This window comes from Anser anser (genome assembly GCF_964211835.1).
Source record: "Anser anser genome assembly, chromosome: 1".
In the NCBI taxonomy this organism is placed as follows: domain Eukaryota; kingdom Metazoa; phylum Chordata; class Aves; order Anseriformes; family Anatidae; genus Anser; species Anser anser.
The window spans coordinates 187208052-187231335 of record NC_139720.1 but is presented as its reverse complement, the minus strand read 5'-3'; the positions used below and the strand labels follow the sequence as shown (position 1 = coordinate 187231335).

At 38.8% G+C, this 23284-nt stretch overlaps 1 protein-coding gene across 7 annotated transcripts in view; it reads right to left on the bottom strand.

Annotated features, from left to right (window-relative positions):
• The window catches only part of DCLK1 (doublecortin like kinase 1), a 244256-nt gene that overhangs the window by 56599 nt on the left and 164373 nt on the right, over positions 1-23284 (bottom strand). For 5 of the 7 annotated variants that reach the window (XM_083849318.1, XM_083849317.1, XM_083849316.1 and 2 more), the window contains one exon: positions 11524-11618. In XM_083849318.1, coding sequence (XP_083705444.1) covers positions 11524-11618 — 95 coding nt within the window. Of the gene's footprint in view, positions 1-767; positions 5652-11523; positions 11619-12529; positions 20067-23284 lie in introns of those variants that run through there. The other 2 variants (XM_083849321.1, XM_083849322.1) reach the window with 2 other exon arrangements.

Genomic DNA, 23284 nt, shown 5'->3' with positions numbered 1-23284 from the left:
TACTTGGTAGACAGAAACCTAACTTACTGTGCTTCCAGTATTCTTCCGTTCTGTAATGCAGTTTCCTTTCTGTGTCCGTATGACATTTTTAAGGCAGAGCTATTTACCAGTAAGCAAGAGGGTTTCAAAAGTGGAATTTTTATGAGGGCCACAGATCTCTCTAGGAGAGTGTCTGAGTGCCACCTGAAGCATCAGACTGGCAGAAGGATATATATATTTTATATATATATATATACAGATATATACAGAAGAGTAGAAAGCTGTATCAAGAAAACAAGGTACATACTTTAAAACACGGTGGGTATGTTTCAGTACTCTTAGCTTTTTACAGGCATGTTTTCCTAATACGTGACATGAGAAGAGTGCTGCTACAGCTCAGTTGTCAGCAGGGGCTCGTACCTTTCTGTGGATGCAGCACGCTCATTTCCCACTTCATACTTAAATCTACCCCGTCGCGTGCACACTTCTTACCCATAAGCAGTTTGAGGCAGGTATACTCACTGTCTCCATAAATCCCATTAAAAAACAAATTCTTCCTTGAAGGATCCTTTACATCTAAATACCACGGCCTGGAGTTTATTATTTAAAAAAGCATTGAAGGCATCCACTATTTAAAGGAACCCACTGGGATGCATGAATCCCATATGCTGAGACCAAATGAACTGTCAGATAGACAATACTGATCCAAAATGAACAAGCAATACCGACTGCAAGTATTTTTTTAAAGCCTGTTAATCACGTTTCCAAAATAAACTCACCGAACAGTGTTTATTTTTTAAATATATTTATTACATCGCTTACAATAATCTACAGTAATGTTAAATCTAGCGAAACAACAAATTGCAACCAGGATGACATGGTCAAATATGAAACACAAGTACAACACAGTATGATGAAACAATGGCACAAAAATGAAGGTGATTTTCTTCAGCTGATTATATTAAATAAAACATTCATCGGCATTTATTTTTGCAAGTTTAACATATTTTTTTGCTGATCAATCAACAGCTATCTTTTTGGTTTCCTGCATCACATTAATACAAAAACGGTATATTTTAAAAAGCAAATAATCCAAGCACTTTTCTTTAAAAAAAATAATTGTATGCATAACTTTGTAAAATCTTAAACTTATGTTGGAAATGTGCCAATATTTACAAGATCATAGTGCAACTAACAAAAAAAAAGAGGACTTAGCACAAACATTGGTAGCTCCTCTTTCACTACAGCTCAAACTCCAAAACACTGTATCGCAGGGCAAACCACAAACTAATTACCTCATGTAACGTCAGACAACAAGCACACGCTGAATACAGTATATCTTTTGTCATACTTCACTGCTGAGGGTTAATTTAAGCAAATTCTAATATAATCAACATGCACAAACACGGACACTAAAATGCATACAAGTATGTATGCAGGCTCTGTGTGTGTTTTTAACCCTTCTATTAAATTGTGTGTACACAACACATGTATCTACATATCCATTGACTTCGGTGGGGAGTTAGGGCACCCGGCCGCCCCGAAAAATCAGGTGCACAGTGAAAGAGGCAAAACAAGCCAGTTGAAAGGTGTTACTACAGCAAGCACAGCTCGGAGTAACATTGCCTTGTGAAGAGGGATCTGCTTGTGAGGCATGACACCTCTTTCAAAAGAGTGCAACCATCACTTGCTTACTGTTACCTGCATGTAAAGCTACTGCTGGCTGAGTAACATAAGTTTGTTTTCCTCTTGATAACTCACAAGATCTCGTGCTATCACTAACAGATGAACTGAAAGTGAAGACTAAATTAAGAGCAATCTTGTAATAGGCTGTATACAAGAAAAAGCATAGATGACATTAATCTTAGTATTCATCAAGTGACAAGGTAATTTAGCACCGTAAAGATTTTTCGTTTATTTTTGTACTATTTTTGACAAAACAGGCAACCTGGGTTGATCAGAAGTTCTTTTCTATATTACTGTTAATTAATTTTAACTTTTAGAGTTGGAGAACATTTTCTGTAACATACTACACTACAGAAAGTTCAAAATGCAGTGTGAAATACACAACTGTAAAACTAAACACTACTGTTTATTTGAATTGTTAAGTCAAACAATCTCAAACCCATGTGTTCTTCAAGACTGTTTAACATTATGTATCCCTTCTTATAATGCACATTTATATTCACAACATTAATGCCCCAGAATTTTCATTTTACAGCCTATGGAAATGGCTTGAAGGGAAAGCTAACCAAATGTAATGTGCTGTTCCTGAATTATTTTAAAAATTGAAAAACAATTTTCACAAAGGCTAGTGAATGTTAACAATTTTATTGATATCAACAACAACAACAAGAACCAACTTCTAACATTGCATGACTTAACAATTACACTGCAGGGCGGTGCAGTTGATGAGGAGATACAGGTCTGACCATGTCAAAATAACCATGTCAAAATAATAACCATTTCAGCTTTATGGTTAATGTTTTGTAAGTGTATATATACTTTGTGCATAAGGTCCTATCCTTCCCACCTTGAAGTCAATCATGGTTTTGCCACCAACTTAAAACGGAGCAGAACTAAGCCCTCGTTTGTACGTGAGATCTCTTAAAATTGTGTAAGATTCCTAAGGGGAACTGCTCAGCAGGGAGAGATCGGTACAGCTCCATCAGCTTGAACAGAGCTGAAGCGAATCCCACAAGATGAACAACTTCCCCTCATATATTTTCCCCACATACTCATTTAAAGAAGCCACGTATGTGACTTAACTGTGCATGGATTTCATAGCCATTAATGTATGTATTTATGTGTGCGTGCAGATGTACACATACACACACACATTCTGTGCTTCACATGTGAACTGTTTGTTGCAGAAAAGAAAAAAGGAAAGAGATTAAAAATAATCCAGAAAGTTGCAGAAAGCATTAGGGAAATAAACACGTATTCAAAAAGCTCAAAGGGAAGCAAAGCATTCACGATCTATACGAAACTCTTTAGCTACATCATAATCACCTGACAGTAGGCACAAAAAATGCAGCATACAGAGGACTATGAGAGGTTCAAACACTATAAAGTTACTTGAGCTATTCTGTTATTTAATGAAGCCGATGAAATCTAGGGACAAACTAAAACCCGTGCTGTTGCGAGTAGAACTACAGCATCATGAAACACAATTTCAGTTTCACCGATAACCTGAAACCTTCTGGTCTTGCTCAAAAGAAACATTTCATTTCTGCTCATGTATAATGGGAATTACATTCCACACAAAAGGGATCTCAAAGTCTATAAACAGTGTACCTTTTCAATCTCTAAGGGACTTTCATTCCTTAAATGAAATATTAATGATACATATTGCCCCTGAATTGCCCCTTAATACAAGTCATATGTTGAAATGATTAAATGTTATAGGCTAGCATATTCTTTGCAACAGCGTTGATGGAAAACTCGCTATGATAACAATTACTGATTTTTCCATTTTTCTTTTCCACAGCTAGGCAAAGCTACGCCATTCCTGTTTGCTGGCAAGCTGGGCTCTCTGTGCAGAGCAAACATTCTTAATAAACTGCCTTAAGCAGCAGTAGTCTATAAAGAAGAGGGGAGGAAAAATAAAATTCCTGGAATTTATTTTCTTTACACGAAAAAGCAATTTGCAAAAAGTCAGTATGTGTTTTGTTCAGTCTGGTGGAGTTCTCTGAATTTTTGGAAGCTGATCCCAATGCACCTTAACGTAATACAGGTTTCTTGGGATTAAGTAATACATTTTACTGAGACATTCCCTCCTAACAGGCAAAAATGCAAGTAACTTCACAGCTGTGCACTTTTTCAGTAGAACAGGACAGCCCTGTGATCGGAGTATGTGAGGGGGACTGCTCCTATTGCTGGAAGCAGTTTTAAATCCGAAGTCTGAAGCAGGAATGGCAAAACACGCATTTCAAACTGAAATGACCTAACTGCTTCAGCAAACCTGCCAGATGAATGACTTTCCCTCCAGGTGATACTGGAACCAAGTATGGAAAACAGAGAAGGTAAGTTTTGTATTCTGCTGCCCATTTATTCGTTTTTGTAAATATCCTCCGTAAAGAAAACAATAATGATACAGTGAAGCCTTTATGTCACATGCCAACACTTTTCAGCTGCTGAATTTTATTATGGACAAATAAGTGTAAAGAAATTATTTCACTGTATTTAAAAGTTGGCATGTGGCAGCTAACCATTTTATTCTATTAAGTAAATTTGCCTGCTTTCAAAATATATTAAATCATCACTAAGTAGATCAAAAATATAATCTCTATAGATTTTTGCTGAGGATCAGAAACACACTAATTTCTAATTCTTAAACGATTAGTATTTAAGATACTGAAAAGAAGTGTACGAAACAGGAACAGTGTGTCATCACTACACTATGGGCTTAAATACAACAGATAAATATTAAAGGAATATGCAACATACAATAGGAAATATTGCTATTATGTAAATTAATGTAGTCAACTAAAATTATCACAATAAAGCAGCAGAAAACAAAATTAGTAAATATTTGTTAAGCAACTGGTTATAATGCATGACCTACTTTAACACGAAAGGAGTTTTGCATATTCATGCTGTACAAAACGACCACCTCTAGAAATTATGAAAGCAGAGAAATTAGGTCAGTAGGAGGATGATTTACAACACCGCCATTTCTGTGTGCTTTCATTTTAAAACGGCATCAACTGCCTTATTACAGCAAGTCAACAAAAAATGTTCATGTCCTTAACATAAGTGAAAATAACCACAGGTTTCTCAGGCAAAATGTGTTTTACCAAAAGGTGTCAACATACGTGTGTCAGATTACAGTGGTAGCCAGCAGGCCTACCTATTTCCTCTTTTAGAAATGCATCCGTATTTACTTGCAACACGAGGATGATCAGTATTTACAGCTCTTGCAAGGTAAAACATTCATGTTGTCTGTGACCACTCATCTGTTTACGCTCACCAAAATGTAAAAAGAGAACTTCAACTTTGCTTTGAAAGCATTTACTTTCTGTTCTGCGACCACACAAGATTTCTTCTTTTTCCTTTCACTTAGCTAAAAAGACTAAACTCTGAAAGGAACGAGAGGAGAGTGCTCCAAATGTTTGTGTTGGGTTCAGACAGCGTGGTACAAGCAGTTTAATATGGCAGGCTTTTTCTTTCCTGCATTTTACCTATTCATTGGTAAGAGCAAAGCATTCATTAACTGTTCGTATCAAAATGAATAAAGATACCTATGTTAAAAACAGAACATATAATCAGTACCTTAGATGATAAAAAGAGTGCTATTCATAAATGTGCCCACTATGGATTTGTGCGTTATATTCACCTTATTCAATCTCCATTGCTTAAAGTGTGCACAACGCTGTTTTGTACTTGATGGGCATATTCAATGGCTCATTCATTACAAATTCTTGCATTAAAATGCAGTGGTAAAGCCAAAAATACCCCCGCACGCTAGAATTAATTTGGCCCCGTGTTTTTAATATTAAATATGCAAAACTCTTTTGTGTGATTCACTATTACTGTAAATTAGCAGCTATTCTCTTTAAAAATGTTAAACCTTCACCAAATCACAAACCATAAACATTGTTCCATTTTCTCTTTTACACTGAGTCTCCTACTGAATCCAAATCATCCGAGGAGAGTGGGCGATACAGGTCCTGTAAGATGAAGTGCAGTATAGATTTGTTTATTGTGTTCGGTTTGTTGCACTGCTATTGTCTAACAATCTTTTTGTTACTGTGGACCAGAAGATGTCGTTTAACATAAAATACACATATTCCATATAATCTTTTTTTTTTTTTTGCTTATTTTCATACAATTACTTTTTAGTCAACAAACAGATGGCTGTAAATAAATCTGGAGTTCAAGGTACAAGATATTCTAAGAGGCAATTATTTTTTCCTTTGATTCTTTCCCATTGAACACTATTAAACAATCTTTGACTTTTTGAGAGAGTCTCCTAATTGTTTGGAGACTTGGCAATATGAATTGAATCTTTCTTTTTTTTTTTTTTTTTCCAAAATAGAATATATTTCCCCTTTTGCTGTTTTGTCAACGGCAGTAGGAAAGCAAATGCTTACCTTACATTGCAAGGTAATCAAAGCTTGCCACCCATTGGCCATATACCACGGATCCAGCAGCATTCGAGCCCCGAATGCTGACAGTGAACACTGCTGTTACCTGTATTGCACTGACAATAGTATCTTTTTTCCACTTTTGGGGGGTTGTGTGTGTAAAACAGCATGTAAAATCCCCCAGTCCTGGCTCTTTCTGATGGTAGCCAAGCAACCGGCTCATGACAGCAGAGAGAGCAAGTCTGAGTGTACGGATCCACTTCAGTTTTCAACACCCACTCTGAGCATCCTCTGAGTGATCAGATAATGCCGGAGGTGCTAGGGGATGAGACACTGCCCTAGTCAACCTACACAGCACAACAACCTCCTCCAAGGCACACAGCAGCACAGAATGAAAGGAAGTTCAACGAGGAGAAGCGGTTTGGGCTAGAGTACTATCTTTTTAGGGTGAATTCAGCACAGCCGACGGTTCAGAGAGGTGCCGAGCAGTCACGTGGCTGGCAGCTCTCTGCCTCCCCAGCACCACACAGCCAAGTTCTGCTACCTTTCAGCTGTTTCTGGGCATCCTTTAAGTACAGAACATGTTTACAGAGTACAGCAAAACAAGTTCAAGACAAAACATTGGCAAGATCTGCAAAATACAAGAACAGGTAGGAAGGGGAAAGAACAGGGAAGAAGGCTGATGGAGCCAGCTTTAGGGTTTTTGTTCTTCGTTAATCACTGGAAGATAACTTAAAAAAAATAATCCAAAAGCTGTTTTATAAAACAAGGACTACCTAAAATGAATCATCTACAAATTTCAAATTCACAAGGCTCTACATGATCTATAAAGGTTTGTGTTTTACTTGCAGCCGAAGGGGAAATAAAAGGGATTTTAATTCCCTTAAATGGGTTTTAGCTGCCTGGAGTGCTTATTTTACGTGGGCACATGTACATACAGTAAGCCATGGTACATACTTTTGAAAATCCAGTCTTAAACAAATTCCAATTTTGTTGTGAAAAATCTGGACCAAACAATAATTTCGAACAGACAATCCCATTCCATTTTGAATACAAACTAGCTAATTGCTAAAATTTCTTTTGTGCATGTACAGTTTTGGAGTTTCCAATATATAGTACCAAAAAAAAATATGATTTGAGGTTAACAAAACAAACTTTTGAATAGCATCCTCCAGGAGTTTGCTTAGTCTTCTGAATATATAAAAAAAATATGCATTTGGAATTTACAAAGAAGATATTTGTAGAACTGACTTTTAATATTCAGGGAATACAGCTGTTTTAAAGAATCACACACAAGATTTCAGGATCATATTCTCTGCCCTTTCATATAGTTTTAAATCCTTGAAAGATTTTTTTTTTTTCTGCAAGAACTTTCCTTGCCTGTACTTTGCCAAAGAGCTGCATATCTAAAAAATAAAAAATAAAAAAATAAGGAGAATCTATTTAGTATTTTGCATATATTAATAAAAAGACAAAACTTGCTAAACAAGTACAACCTTCTTGGCCACATACAACTCAAAAAATCCTTATATACCCAGAATTCAACTTCTCTGTCTGATTAGGCAAGAAGTGCCTTAAGTCTAATTTTTTATCATCCTGTAGGTTGTAGAAAAAAATCCTTATAATAATGGAAAGCAACTGAAAAATCAGATATAAAGTATAAAACATTTCCACTCGAGTTGAAGTACCGACACTGATTACAAGAGAGTGGAAAAACTAAGTTCATAAACTATTACAAAGGCTAATTAAATAACACGTAGGGGATGATCTTATGTGTATTTATTACTAGGATTGCTGTGTCATGTTTTCCGAGTCCTTATCATTAACCTAACTCTACTGTGGCAGGAACTGAGAGCATGTGCAGCATGGTAACTGATTCTACTCAGCTGCTGTAAGCCTGAATTTCAGATGGTTTCATCCTCCTCAGAAATACACAAGTAAGGACATAAAAATTTAAAAACAAGAATCTTAATTCCCTATCAAAAATAAAAATAATTAAGCTATAAGAAAGCGTACCTATACTACATAAGGTGCAAGTTTAAATACTCAGAAGCTGAAAACCATAGGAGTTCAAATGATTCCTGTTTCACTTTCAAGTCCTCGTATTACACCCACGACATTAATCTTTCAAATCCTGCTTTCCCCAAATATAGACTGAATTTCAACCAAGATTATATATGTGACTTTCACTGACTTCTGAATTTATGGAAATAACTCAGCCATGTACATGTGTGAGTGAGAAAGGACGAAACTTTATCTTTTATGTCCTGGATTTGAGGGTCTAAAATTTTATCGGTGGGGTTACAAGAGTACAGTTCTCATGATCATAGTCCATGTATCTCAGCAGCATTCTGGGCTTTATTTACAGGAATGGAAAGCCTTGTGTCAAAGGCAAGAATTTATTTTTTTAAAGGTTGAATGATGAAATGTCAGTAAGAGGAGCGATCCCTATTTTAAGTTGCCTAATGCATTCCATAATTAGAAGGAATATTTTCTTTAGAAAAATTCTACCATCTGTACTATTTTTGCAGGTCTTTACTATTTACAGGGACAAATCCCTTAGCCTACAGTGTTACCTTGCTTTCATGCCTCTGAATTCAAAAACATGACTTCCTTCCTCTCACCTGTATTTCCCAGGAAAAACACTGGCAGCCTGCCCAGACCCCTGAGCATTCAGAAGTACCAAGCCTGCAACTCCCCCAAAACACTCGGATGGGGATGCTGAAGAGCTGATTGATCACTGACATTGAGGGGAAACAGGCTATGTTAGAGCCAACATTCCCTATAGTCTTCCAGACCCAGTACTACCGGTGGCATCCCAAGTGGCATGAGAGCCCAGGCACTCTTCTGATTCAAACCACATGGAGAGAGGGGCAGAGAGAAAACAATTTACAAAGTTGAGCTGGCTTTCCCAGTACCCAGCATCTTTTAAGATCTAAAGCAGCTGCTCTCTCAAACTCCATGTATAGAGAGAAACCCAGACCAGTCTGAACCCAGGTGAAAACTTCAACCTGAGAACACAGATCAAGCAGCCAAGGCTCTTCTTTTGGGCAGGGGGCAGTGACACCTCACCTCTCAGCACTTGGGGACAAGAGGAGCGGTGAGATCAGTCTCCTCTTCTGAGACTGTCAAATGATACCAACACTTCAATAACCTCCAAGGGAATAAATCTGCTCCTGTAGCTGGCTAGTCAGCCCTGTAGATAAAGTGGCTAAGGACAGCAGAATGCTCTGGGTTCAAATTTGGTTTCTGACAATATGGTATCTAATATAACCTGTCTTCTAAAAAAAATTTTATCAGGTACATACGGAAGATGGCACTAAAACAGAACAAAAGGCTAATTAGACTGCCAACACAACAATTTTAGATTAGTAAGCACAGTTTAATGTTTTTTCATGCAGCTGATTTAGTCACTGGAATACGTTATGACCTTTAACAACACAATCATATGTTTTGGTATTGGACTTCTAGCTCATTCACTTCACAAAGTAAACATGAAAGGAACTACATTAATTCTCAGAGCATTTGTAAAGTTTCTACCCCTTAACTTCTTAGCAGAAGTTTGTTTTTTGTGTGTTTTGTAAACTAAATAATACTACGCCCATGCATTTTTATGTAACTGTATTCCATGTTTCTGCAGGACAGGGTTTTTTCTTTGTTTGTTTGGTCTAGAATAAAGTCAGAGAAGCATGAAAGGTCCCCTACTGAGGTCAGTGGGACTGGATATGAGTATCTCAGAAGAGAATTCAACTCTTAAGCAATTTATTCTCTCTCCTGTAATTTATTTCAATACTTTTTCTCTGCACACTTAGCAAAGTAATTATGTTACCACTACACAGCCCTGTGCATCCATAATACTGATCCTCTTACACTTCCACACAGGGAGCCTGGACAAGATGAAGCCCATCTGCCTCAATCCTCACATTTTCAAGTCAGAAACCTTGTGGACAAACACACCTTGTGTCTAATGGTGCTGACCACATGGTTCCCACTTAGCCATCTACAAATGTTAACAGCAAAACATTTCTTCAATGCGGAAAGAGAAGCATCAGCGGTAGGGAAGGAAGCTTTGGAAAGTTACTAATGAAAGCAGACAGCCTTACAGCAAATGAAGATCTACTGTATACTGATATCATCCATCTTAACAGACACCCTTACTTTACCCATGTATAATTCATTTGGAACTTTCTTCCCTCTTCAGTAACTTATTAATGATTCATTAACAAGCCTTGAGAATAAGAGCAAACAGGTGTGGAAGACACTGTGTTCAAGATTTCGGTACCTACTTACCCAACTGACATTTACATCTTAACTCTCTGTGTACCAGACAACGACACACGACTGCCCCAAGGCTCCAAGCTGCCACTCCTGGCTACCTCTATACTGCAAGATCACCAAGTACTTCCGAGTCAGCTCCCAAATCTATAAGCAATCTACAGTTCCAGCCTCGGATAAGACATGGGCATGCACAATTCCTCAGCTTCCTAGTAGCCACGGGACAGAAAGGAGGGTACACAGGCCAGAAGGAAGCTGTGCCACGCTCCAGCTATTTCTGGTCTGGGTACCTGGGGAATCAGGTCTGCACCAGCCCCTACAGCCAAGCAGTGTCAGCACAGTATGTAATCCCTTATTTAGAGAGACACAAATCGTCTTTATTTAAAAATTAAAAAGGCAGAAAAAGCCATGTGTTCAAACTCTGTTTATAAACAGAAGTGTGAGACAGAGCACTGCCTTGGGGAATCTTTCATTGGAAACCGATCACAGTTTAGGAAATAGCAGAAGAGAAGACACACAGACATCTGTCTCATTGCTTTTGAGCAAATACAATTAATTAAATCAGCATGTGGAGCCTTTTGGGTTGAACGAGTAAAATTCTGTTAGGGCATTACAACAGTAACATAGGTACTACCGTAATCCTGGATGTTTAGGTATGCTGTAGATTCTCTATACATAACACTAATGGGAACCTACAGCTGCTAACAACTCGTCCAGCGAAGTGACTGACAAGTCTCGTGCTGCCTCATTAGGCTGTGTATCACATTCTTTTACCTTGCTTCAAAATCAAAGCTGTTTGTAGGTTTTACAAGCGATATAATGCCCGTGGTAAACAACAACAAAGTCTTTGACAACATGAATATTTCCTTTCAGTTGAGAAATGTTTGGAAATAGACACTAGAAACAAAAGAAAGTTTTGTAAAAAAGAAGAAAGATAATCCCCTACTTTCCCTCAAGGATAAAACTATTCCCATAATACTTAGCATTTGGACAGACACAGAACTCCTGTATCCCACTTAATAATGTTGTACAAACTGTACAAACACATCAAGGACCGTAGCCGGGTTCTTCCACGCTACATCTCTAAACACAAGGTATCACTGGGGAGAAGGTTATCTGATAATAGCTATGCTCGACTCTCCCCAGCCATACTCAGAAATCAGCTTCCTTATTTCCTTACCCTCTGTTTCCGTAGGCTTCCTGGGCTGGTGGGAGATGGGCTTGGAGACTTCCCAGAGCGGGGAGTAGAAAGTTGGCTACCAGGGGTTCCATTCACTAAAAGGACAATAAATTGAAAAAATAAATACAAGGCATTATTAAAAGCAAAGGAACTGTTAAATCAAGATATCTCATTCCTTCTCATTCTTTTTTGAACTTTTTTTTTCATGTTTTAAACATTAAATAAGGTAATTCATAAAAGAACTGCTTCCTCAGAGTTTTGGCTCATGAAGCCAATTTTTATACAAAGTGCACGCAAATAATCAATGAACCTGAAAAGACTATTTACTCAATGACAGAAAACATGTTTTCTTAAACTGTATTGTTCCTGTGCTTGAAAGTGATGGAGAGCAAGGTGCTTTGTTAACCTTAACAGATATTTGCTATATTTAAACCTTTTTCATTCAATTTAGTTACAGCCTCAAGTGCTACCTACCAAGAATAAAAAGCAGTACTGCTTGCAAGAACAAATCAACTGTTTGCTGTTCCTCTCTCACTCCTTTGAAGAAATTTTTGCATTGCCATCTGACCCAACCATCACCTCAGCCTTAACCCAGAAGGGCTTTCTAGGTCTAAATAAATTGGACGTAACCTCTCAGTCTGACTTACAGCAAAGCATCACTTTCTAAAACAAGTCAGTTCCCTTCAGCTCTGGCAGTGCTTATAATTGTAAAGCATCTTTTGCATGCATGTGACATTACCCGTTTAATTAACAAAACAATACCAGCAGAGGACAGAATTCTACTACAAAGTAATCACACAAGAGGCTATCAATAATGTTCACACTGATAGAAACACTAAAAAGCGTGTATCGCGTATCTACGTAAATATTCTTTAAACAAGCCACTATTCTATCACAGTCCAAATCTATCAGCATCAGGAAAAACAGAATATACAGTTAGACTCCCAAATTCTGAATCTCTGGAGTATATTTACATAGCAGGATATCAACAAGGCATTTGACTTACCTTCTATGAGTTCTAACATGGACAAAATCTTACTGTTTAACCTGACAACAGCGAGCAGAATTCCTGCTCTCTGCTAAGCCAAGCTGTAGCCAAACTGAGAAGCAATGGGATTAGTTAAGGATAGCTAGGGCTGCTCACAGAGTGAGCTGAATGCGATGCAGGATTCATAAGCAGAAGCCTTTTCTGCGTAAGGCTGACGTCTTCAGAGCAGCAGTGGGAGGTGCAGGTGCTGTCTTAGGGCTACATCAAAGGTGTCAATTAAGCATAATGCTGCTGCTTCACAACGCTGAGCCACCGCAACCCCCACTCGCTTTCCACGGAGCCCCGAAAGCCTAAGCAATTTTATCTGCTGTGCACTGAATCATAACGAGGTGCCTTTGGGGGCAATATACCAAATGACTCATCTGGAAATCAAAATGACAATAACTCTTGTAAAACCTTGGCTGACTGGCAATCTAGCAAATGCTAATTCCTTTGGATAATACAGTAGGCATTTTTAATGGCTTTTCCTTACTTTTTACATAATACACTGTTCTCACTGCCTAATACCGGGCCTGCACATTACAAGAAAGAAACATACCACACATCAATATATAAAATACATTATACTGCACGACTAATGATGACCCCTCAACAAAGATTAGGTGCTATTAGTGATTAGATCTCAAAATCATTTTGTGCAAGGCACTGTTTAAGATAGAGGTGCAGTGTTTTGTATAACCACAGGAACAACAAGAAGTGGTAATTGTATTTAAATAGGATCCTTTTATAGAAAACCATTCCACTCATCCAGGCTACAAACTCTCTTTGTACAGAGGACAATGGTCTGTATATAACAGCACTGATTCAAATGCTGTCCAAAGTGTGTGGGGGAGAGCACAAGCATATGGACACATTCACTGAAGGGCATCCAATATTCAGCAAAAAAAACACCCCAACACATAGGTCTGGCCAACTGTACGATCTATGACTAAACCCAAAGTCATTAGCAATACTTTTGAAAACAATTAGGAAAAGGGATACGGGAAGACATCAAAAATGAGCTTCTTGGAGTCTCAAAACTTCTGAAGTTTTTATTAGTGTTTCTTTTAAACAAATTTGGTATGACTTACAAACTAATACTAAACTACTGCTATTCACATGGACCCTGACCTCAAGACCGCTACTGCATAGTAAGACTTGTGCTCTGTATTCTCTTTAAACCAAGCTGATTTTCTTATTATTGTTACAAAATTAAGATAACAGATACACTTTAATAAACTTTTTAGCACTAGGCACAGGTTCCTGTTCCTTATGGATTGACTTCTTCTCTATAATTTCCAGGATTATTTTTTTCTCAATTATTTTTTTTCCAATTGCTACTGCAATTTTTTGTCCTGAAGAGAGAAACTTGAGGATACCAAATGAAAACAAACAAATAGATGCAATGGTGTCTTTGGCTTGATATATTTCCCACATGTAACCATGTTGATGAGTAGTTATTTTAGATGAAAGCATGAAGTATTATAATCCCTAAAAACTACTCACTTGCCACTACCAGAGCATCCAGAGTGCTTAAGCTATGCTCCAATGTTCTCCCCAACTGCATTTATTTTTTTAAAAAATGAATATGATGATAGCTGTTTCGGTTTTGTTAGCTGTCTGAAATAAGTGAAATCAAGAGGAAAATAATGGACCAAGGCCGTCATGAAATTAGCTTGCTCACCTCCTTATCCACGTCCAGATACAAAAGTGCAGGGTACCTAAAAAGCCTATCAGGGTTTTTGTGAGCGTACAAGGACTTCCTAAAGAGAGCTGTTTAGGAAACTGGAGAGCTGACAACTAGCTTCGGGGAAGAGATCCTTTTAATCAGTTGCTAGGTAAGTACAGTGTAGGCTTCTACATTTGAAGTAGTTCTCCACCTCGTTTTAACCAACTTGCTGTTGTAGAACAAGCTGTATCATCCTGAAGCAACTGTCTAAAACATCTGTTCAACAACATACTGGAAATGTCCACTGCAGCGTAGACTTCTAAAGTCAGGCAAGATAAATCCAAACCCATGCATTTAGAGGATTGGTATATAGTTGACATCAAGCAAAATTATCAAAATTTTCCTCCCCCTACCAGTTTTGATGGATTTCATACCAAGCACAGAACTCCATTGAACTCTGATGTCCTCAGGCCGTTAGAGGTCTACACTCGAGTCAACCTGAAAAGGGACTTGGGTGATGTGGGCTCTGCTGCCAGCTCTCTATACAATTCTGCACAACATCTGACCTAACTCAAGTCATCCCGATCGTTCTTCTACTTAGGCTTTAAGTTCTGGCAGAATGAGCTCTCTCAGCACATCATGTTGTCTGTCTTCTGGATGTTCTGCATATGTAGGGATACGCATTTTTATTATTCCTAATTAACGTAATGCTTAACACAGAGATCACAACTAGGAAGAAAAGGTAATTCCTAATAATTCCTCAATCTACTGCAGTGGTTCTCTCCTTTTTTTTATCTCCTCATTTATAGCTTGCTGGCCATTCCACCTCCAACTCTAATTTCTTAAAAATTGTTAAATTAAATTTGCAAATTGAGTTGATATTTGGTGCTGTGGAGCTGGAAAACGCTGACTGAGATCACCTTCCTCAACTCCATTTACAGCCATGACACTAGTCTTACATATTCAACTCATGACCAGATAACAACATGGCGACAAATATCCGAATAAAATCTGTAATATTTTATAATAATGCATTTCAAATAAGTATTGGAATATAGTCTAAACCGCTCCAAAATCTATTTCTGTGCATTCTGCTCTGAAAATTCGTTCTTGTCCAGTATCTGCACTGCATTTCTCACTAGCTGATACAGCACATGTTCCTACAGGGAACCCTGATGTAGATAAAGACATATGAAATTGGTAAATCACTGTTGTGATTAATCATGTTATTGAGTGAGGCAAGAGCTTTCTTGTCACTTTTATTCATAAAATGGCAGGGGTCAGAGACATCAGCTTAACGCACAGCGCCCTGCCATCGTCTCATGAAAAAGATTTATCCATTCAAAAATTCACAGGTGAAATACATATTAAAAAGCTAGAACAATAACAAATTTTTGTGGCTGTTCTGAGAACACATATGCACATGCTCAGCTGTTGTGAACTCCTTCGCCTGCGGTCATCTCTCCTGAGCTTGGATGCATAACAGGGCAGGAACCTGTCTTTTTATTATTTTTTTTTTGCAACACCTGGCACACACATGAAGGTAGAAAAAAGCCCCCCCAAAACAGAACACTGGAGCTGGATACCATTATCTACTGAGATAAATGGAAGATAGGTTTTCGTATGAAGATGTTTATAAACCGGTGAAAATGCTGTAAATAGAAAGTACATTGATAGCATTCCAATGGATAAGTCATTTTGATAGTGCACCTTTTTATTAAGTAATAAAAACAAAAAGTGAGAGGGAGCTGAATTAAAATATCAAATGCCAGTCTGAGAAGCTACCAATGTCAGTGCCACTACGTTAAAATCATACTCTGCCATAAAGCTGCCTGTTGATATGTTAGTATTTGTACTCTATAAAACATGTTGAGATGATGCTGCTTGTCTACGAAAGTGGTTTGCCAAACAGAAAAGTGTGCGTGAAGAGGAAAGAGGCACTAAAAGAAGGGATGGTGCGGGCTGTTTTGCAACCACAACTTATTCATGACTAGGACATGCAACAGCCTAAACTAAAAAAATGTTTTACAGAAGTTACAACAACATGTGTAGGTCATATTTTCAACTGTTAGCTAGAAGATGGTGATGCCAGATAACCACCTGACCGTGTCTCAGTTACTCCTGTAGGCTGTCAATGTCCTTTTCAAAACAAAATTTTTGTTTCAAGAAGATTATGTAATTTCAAAGTATTTAGGGAACAAAATCCTGCCTTTTAATTCCTTCTGGTTTCGTATTCTATTTGTATACATCTCATCATTTTTGCCTTCATTGCGAAGAGGAGAGTTTGTGCAGAGCACCATGTTCATTGTTGGTCCTCAGTAAAGACAAGGCTTTGTAGTGTGCAACTGATTGAGATAAATCCCAAGTAATCAGTACTGCATTCTTTACAGCTGGTGCGAAACTGTCCTTTAAAAATTCAGTCTTTCCTAGAGTTTATGTCAGAAAGCTATGATGATATAAAAAGAGTCTCTCTCTCCCACTGAAGAAGGCTTAACGGACCCATACAGAGCTTTCACCTCATCCACAGATTAGAAATGTCAGCAGAAAGTCCACCTTCAAGTCAGGTTTATACTTCCATCTCAGCAGCCACCATTACCTGACACCAGTAAGTCACCAGTACGTGTGGCAGCCCTACAACATACAGAGAAGAGCTCATGAACTGTAAAATCCACAAGAAGAGGCTCGACAGGTCCTCACAGGCTGATCTCCACAGGTGTCCACTACGATGGCATTGCTACCTCAACCTCAAGTCAGCTATGTCCAAACTATCAAGCCCAGAAGTGCTGCAGACGTAGACATTGCAGCCATGCCCGAGACCTCAGAAGACAAGACGAGATTTCCTTGATAATACAATTCCCTGCAATCCAACAGGACTTTCTTGTTGCCACGGAAGGTGGCTAAGTACCTCCTGTTGGATTTTGCTCTGCATTTCATCAGAGATGTCTATGATCTTGGCAGTTAATTTCACATAGTGCTTAATCTAGACAGCACCTACGTGTAACGTAAGATTTAATGAAAATCTCTCTTTTGAACTGTTTTGCCTAATTGGAAAGATCAGGATTCTCAAATTAGACTATGTGAATGGAGTTGAATGGAGTACCAACTCTGAGGACGTTTCTTTATACAGCATTTAACTTTTTCATCCTTTAAGAGGGTCTAGCCAAATCTATTTCTCCTACTGACTCTTGATTTTTATTATAAGCTATAAAATGATAAAACTTTTTTTTTTTAATTATTAGTATAAAATACCAACAACATAAATAAAAAATTAAAAGCAAGCCAGGATCAAAGTAAAAATCATCTGGAAATCCCTGGCTCTGTAGGATGACTCCATCACTCCCATGGGTTTGTACTCCTGGCTTTGGGAAAGTTTTGTTTCAGCATATTTATTACAAAAGCTGTCAGCTGAGTACCTGTAATAGTGTGAATAAAAACATGTGACCCCGCCAGAGATAATATGATATGTCATGTTCCTTCCTTTGGGATCTAGAAGACCTTCTTGAGTCAGGTGGCTGAAGAAGAGTTGTTTCTGGATAACAGCCGAAGGATGAACTATCAAACTAAACGAAAACGTATCTTTTTACAAAGGAATACATCTACTTTTTTTTTTTAATAGCTGAGAAAAGTACGAGCATCTGCTCTAGAGAAGCTTTCAGGAAGATCCAATTTCTATATCCTGAAACACTTTTTTCTCTAGGGAACATCTCCAGTTTTGATCAGCTTTAGTTTGATGTGTAACTCCACAATGTCTTTGCCCAGATGTAGTTTTGTGTCTTTTAAAAAAAAACAAAACAAAACAAAAAAACAAACAACTAAATTAAAAAAAAAAAAGCCCAGCCTTTGGTAATACAACCTACTTGAGACATTCTTCACAAACATCCCCTTTGTCATTCAGAATTGATATGTATCATTCAAGGTACTCTTCAAATACACACTTCTCGCACTAAATAACCAAAATTCTGAAATAACTCTTCTTAGCATCAAACCTGAGTCACTGTTACAAATAATATTTCAAGCATCTGAAATATTTTGGGTGATAGTTTGAGGGTAACAGGAGACAGTTCAGAGGGGAGGAGAAGTGAGAAGGAAGTAATTTTGAAGGACATGCTCAAACTGGAGAAGAAAAAAAAAAAAAAGTAGTTGCTTTTTTTTTAAAGCAAGTCCTGAAAACCATAGTTAGGATTTCGGAGGCTAAAAAAATAATTCATTTGAATGCAGTAACTTTCCTTAATTTAAGGGACTGAGGATACAATAATTCCAGCTGCCTCCTGCTGCTCTTGATTTGATTAAAAATAATGATCATGAAGAAGTAAGCATTGCTCTCTTCAAATCCATTACCTCTTCACCTGCATTGAGGCTGCCACCAGTGGTGTTAATTGATAGCTGGACAGAAGCCGACAGCTACTGAATAGCTGTCAGACATTCCTAATTTTCAGTCACTGGCAATGGGCTGATACCCGGGGTCTAGCTGAAATTCAACATCTCTTTTGTCATCTCCTTTCCTGAGTAATATTTGATGCCAACAAAAAACATCAAAGGCCTTAAGAAGACATTAGTAGAATAAAACAGAGGCAGGATTATCTGTTGCACTTGGAGCCAGACTTTAGCCCTCTGCCTGCCTGCGAAGTGATGCTGCCGTTCTCTGCTTCTCTTCTCTGCCTTCTCTGTTCCCCACTTCTCTTTAGACTGAAAGTGTTTTGAAGCAGACAATATCTCAAATTTATTTGTGAAAAAAACAGAAAGCAATCGTCCTGCAGTGAGATTTCTGTCTCGTGCTGCTATTTTGAAGCACTCTCAAATGTAAATAAAAAACTGAACAAAACACATAAAAATAGAGAAGTCAGCCCGTACCACAGATCTTTTACTAGCTTGCATGTACACTTTTAAGAAAAAAAGTCTTCTGTGTTTTATATAAATATAGGATTCATCTGCTCTCAGGTGCGAGGGAGGCTATCAGGAAAATAAAAGCATACTAAACATATGTCATCTTAAAAAAGGGGAAAAAAAGGCAAGGCTGAAAAAGAAAGCTGAACATCACCTATGTGAAGGCTTACAGTTCTCTTAAATATGTCAAGAAATGGTGTAAAAAAGCAGATGCAGCTTTTTGCTCATTTTAGATTGCATAGCTCAAAGAAGGGTGAGCATGTGTCTCCCATTCCTTTATAGCCGGACTTTTATTTCCTCGTCCTGAATACATGCTCCTGAAATATATGAAATAGATTCCTGATTTGAATCTGCACAGCACTAAGCCCTGGTGTAGCTTCTGGCATCGCTAAGTGTCTCCCTCTGCAACCCTGCAGCCTGCCCTCCACAGTGTGTCCTCGAGCCTGTGGGGCAGCATTTTTCCTTGGTCTCATGCTGTTGTTTTCATCTCCTTGCACCTGCAAAGCCCAATAGTGGCAATGGCAGGTTCTGGGCTTTCAGGCTTTGCTACTTGATGGTTCTCTGGAGCAGTGACTGGCAGCTCACCAAGAAAAGGGGACTCAGCATCCTTTGCCTGTTCCCATACACAGTCAGGGACCACCACAAATGGCAAGCTTTACACATTAGGGGCAACAGCCCTTCCAGCAGGATTTTCTCTAAAAATCATTTGTTAACATCACAGAATTTGTCATTTGTGGTGGTTTTACCCTGCTGGGCAGCTGAACTCCACCACAACCACTCTCTCACTTCCCCACCCTCAAAGAAAAAGGGAGACAAAATATGATGGAAAGAGCTCAAGGGCTGAAATAAAGACAGGGAGATCACCCCACAATTACTATCAGGGGCTAAGCAGACTCAGAACAGGGAGATTAATATAATTTATTACCTATCACTAGTGGACCAGAACACTAAGAAACAAAAGCAAACTAAAAACACTGCCCTCCCCCCCCACCCCCATCCACTCTATTCTATGTCCTCCCCCTGGGCAGCACAGGGGATTGGGGGCTGCGGTCAGTCCCTGACGCTTCGTCTCCACTGCTCCTTCATGGTCACTCTCTGCCCCTGCTCAACGTGGGGTCCCTCCCACGGGATTCTGGCACCCCCAGACCCCCTGCTCCTGCGTGGGCTCCTCTCCACGGGCTGCAGCTCCGGCCCGGGGCCTGCTCCTGCGGGGGCTCTCCATGGGCCGCAGCCTCCTCCAGGCCACATCCACCTGCTCCACCGGGGGCTCCTCCACGGGCTGCAGCGTGGAGATCTGCTCCATGTGGGACCCATGGGCTGCAGGGGGACAGCCTGCTCCACCAGGGGCCTCTCCACAGGCCGCAGGGGAACTGCTGCTGCATGCCTGGAGCACCTCCTGCCCTCCTTCTGCACTGACCTGGGGGGCTGCAGGGCTGGTTCTCACTCCTCTCTCCCAGCTGCAGTTGCACACCATTTATTTTCCCTTTCTTAAATCTGCTCTCCCAGAGGCCCAACCAACATCACCCATGGCCCAGTTCTGGCCAGCGGCGGGTCCCTTTGGAGCCAGCTGAAACTGTCCCTTATCTAACATTGGGCAGCTGCTGGGCTCTGCTCACAGAGGCCACCCCTGCAGCCCACCTGCTAATGAACCTTGCCATGTAAACCCAATACATCTTCAAAGCACCAGTTTTGGTAAAATAGTATTTCTCCAAACTTACAGGTGTGAAACTGAGACAGAGACATTAAGGAAAACCAACCAAACCACCAGCTGGTCAAACCACAAAACTACCCCCTTCAATTTCTGTAAACAACTTAAGAAGGTATTGGGACAAATGTGGGCAACTCCATACTGCTATTTGCTCAGAATGCACCTCATGGACTTCAATGCAATTTATAAACATTTAGTTCGATCAAAGTTAGGCTTAGTTCACTTATCATTTGCAATTCTGTGCCAAAGAGGGGGGAACAGTTCCTGAGGATATTTAGGTGCTTAAGCCAAAGCAGTCTGTTCTCATTTCCTAGCCTCATTTACACACCCATTTCTCTAACAATGTGTAAACAACCCAAAGACAGTGCCTTCATTAACTCTGAAAATGATGAATTCCTATCTGCTATCCTCTGCTAGAAGAGAAGCAAAGCAATATTGACTACCTACATCAAAGATTATGACATACTATAGATGCATGTAGCAGAGAATTAAAGGTAACTCAATGATATCCCTTCATTTTAGGATTTTGACAGTTTTAATATCTAACTTCATTATTTTTACATTTCTGAACATCTATACAACATCCTTGTTTTTACCTGTGTGGTTATCCATGTGTATTATCTCGATAGGGGCAAGAATTGATGAGTAAACCAGGCAGCCGATCCTTTTCCTTAGCAAGAATGTGTAGACTTTTAAGAATGCCGTAAGAACCAAACGAGGAATCAGATTCTTTCTAATTAGCAACCCATTCCTCTCTATACAGCTCACTTGTTTGTTTTTTTAAAGGGCACACAATCAATAATACTTTCTGCCTACCCAGTATTACTATTTTTCTCAACTTGCTGCTTTTTACTACACAACTCTTCACAAAATGATACAGCTTTATTTTGGAATTTATATATATATATAAAATATATGTGTATATATATATTGCCTGTGATTGGAGCAGAGAATCAACTCTTTCTCAACTGTTTTTTATGTTTATACCTAATGGGAGAAAAACCCCTGACAGTAGTTCTTTGCTTTAACAAAGTATTAAAAAAACAAAACAAAACAAAACAAAAACCTAAAAGCAGTTTAAGAGCACAGAATAAAAAAATACATATATATACTTAGCAGTAACAACAACACAGTAAAAGTGTAACTTTTAGATATGTGCATTTAGGAGCCTCTCTTAATAGTGAGATGCTTAATGTAAACAACATGGAAAGAATCATCTGCTCATATGTGCACTAGACAGTAATTTCTATAGTCTGCTACAGTCACATGTACATAAAACCAATTACCAGACAACATTTTTAGCCTTACTGGACAGCAGAACAGTGAAATCTACATTTTCTGTACTTCATGGGATAAATTTATTTTTTATCTAATACCTGAAAGCAGGTGTTTTCTTTACACTGTTGTTTTTTAGTGCAGAGTCTAACATCAAACTGTATATTTAAAAAATCTATTCATTGCTATATTTTCATTTTTATTTTTTTAATCTCTCTCTGCATGAGATTAAGATTTACTCACATTTCTCCTGCATTCTCCTGTTACTATTTGAAAAAAAAACCCTGTAACATCCACACACCAAATAGGGCCTCCCTTGCTAAAGTTTAATTTAACTTTATTCCACCAAGCTACAAAGAAAGTAGCTTAAAATATGTTTAAAAGCTAGTCTGTGCACCTCTTCCTCACAATTCATACTTATTCCCATCACCTCTTTTCAGGCTTCTCTATTTCAGCTGTTCTTAGGATGCGTGGGAGGCACACTGCCTCCTAGCTTCGCTACCCACATCTGCGCCTCTGTCTCCTTGTGTCTCCCCCACTTTCCTCTTTCCCTGAGCAAGGATGTCTTTTTTATCAGTTTACCCTTCTTGTGAAAATATGGTTCCAGTTGGTCAATACTTCCCCTCTTTGAAACCATCTAGGAGCATCTGGGCAGCTGGACCATTCTGATCACTACCTCTCTTTTCCCTAAGGACATTACAGTGCTGGATGCAGGTAGGAGACAGGTCCAGTATGATGATCGCTTCCCCGGAAGCAGAAGGCGTGAGGCAAGAAATAGTGAGGTGGCTCTCAGACAGCTCTAATGTCTGTCTCTTGCAAAATCCGTATTCACAAGCAACGCTGCAAATGCTGGATTGGGTCTACTTAACTGGCTCATATCAAATATTATTTGTATTTGCAGGCAAATTATACTGGCAAGTTGTCTAATGTACTTTTGTTTATTTATTTGTTATGCTTGGGAAGAAACTGCAGGAGGGAACTAGTCATAAACTACTTGGTGGGAGAAGCTGCAAAAGCAGCCAAAGCAAGGCCCTTCAGACAGAATTAGAACTTTTTAAAGCTTTTTGCTGAGCCTCCTCCAGCCTGTACTGCTGGCTTGTTCAGTCAACTCTGATTTACTTCTTTCTCAGCTATCGATGCACCTCACATTCACATCTGTATTTGCATTCTGTCCTTGCTCTGTTCCTCTTCCTCAACA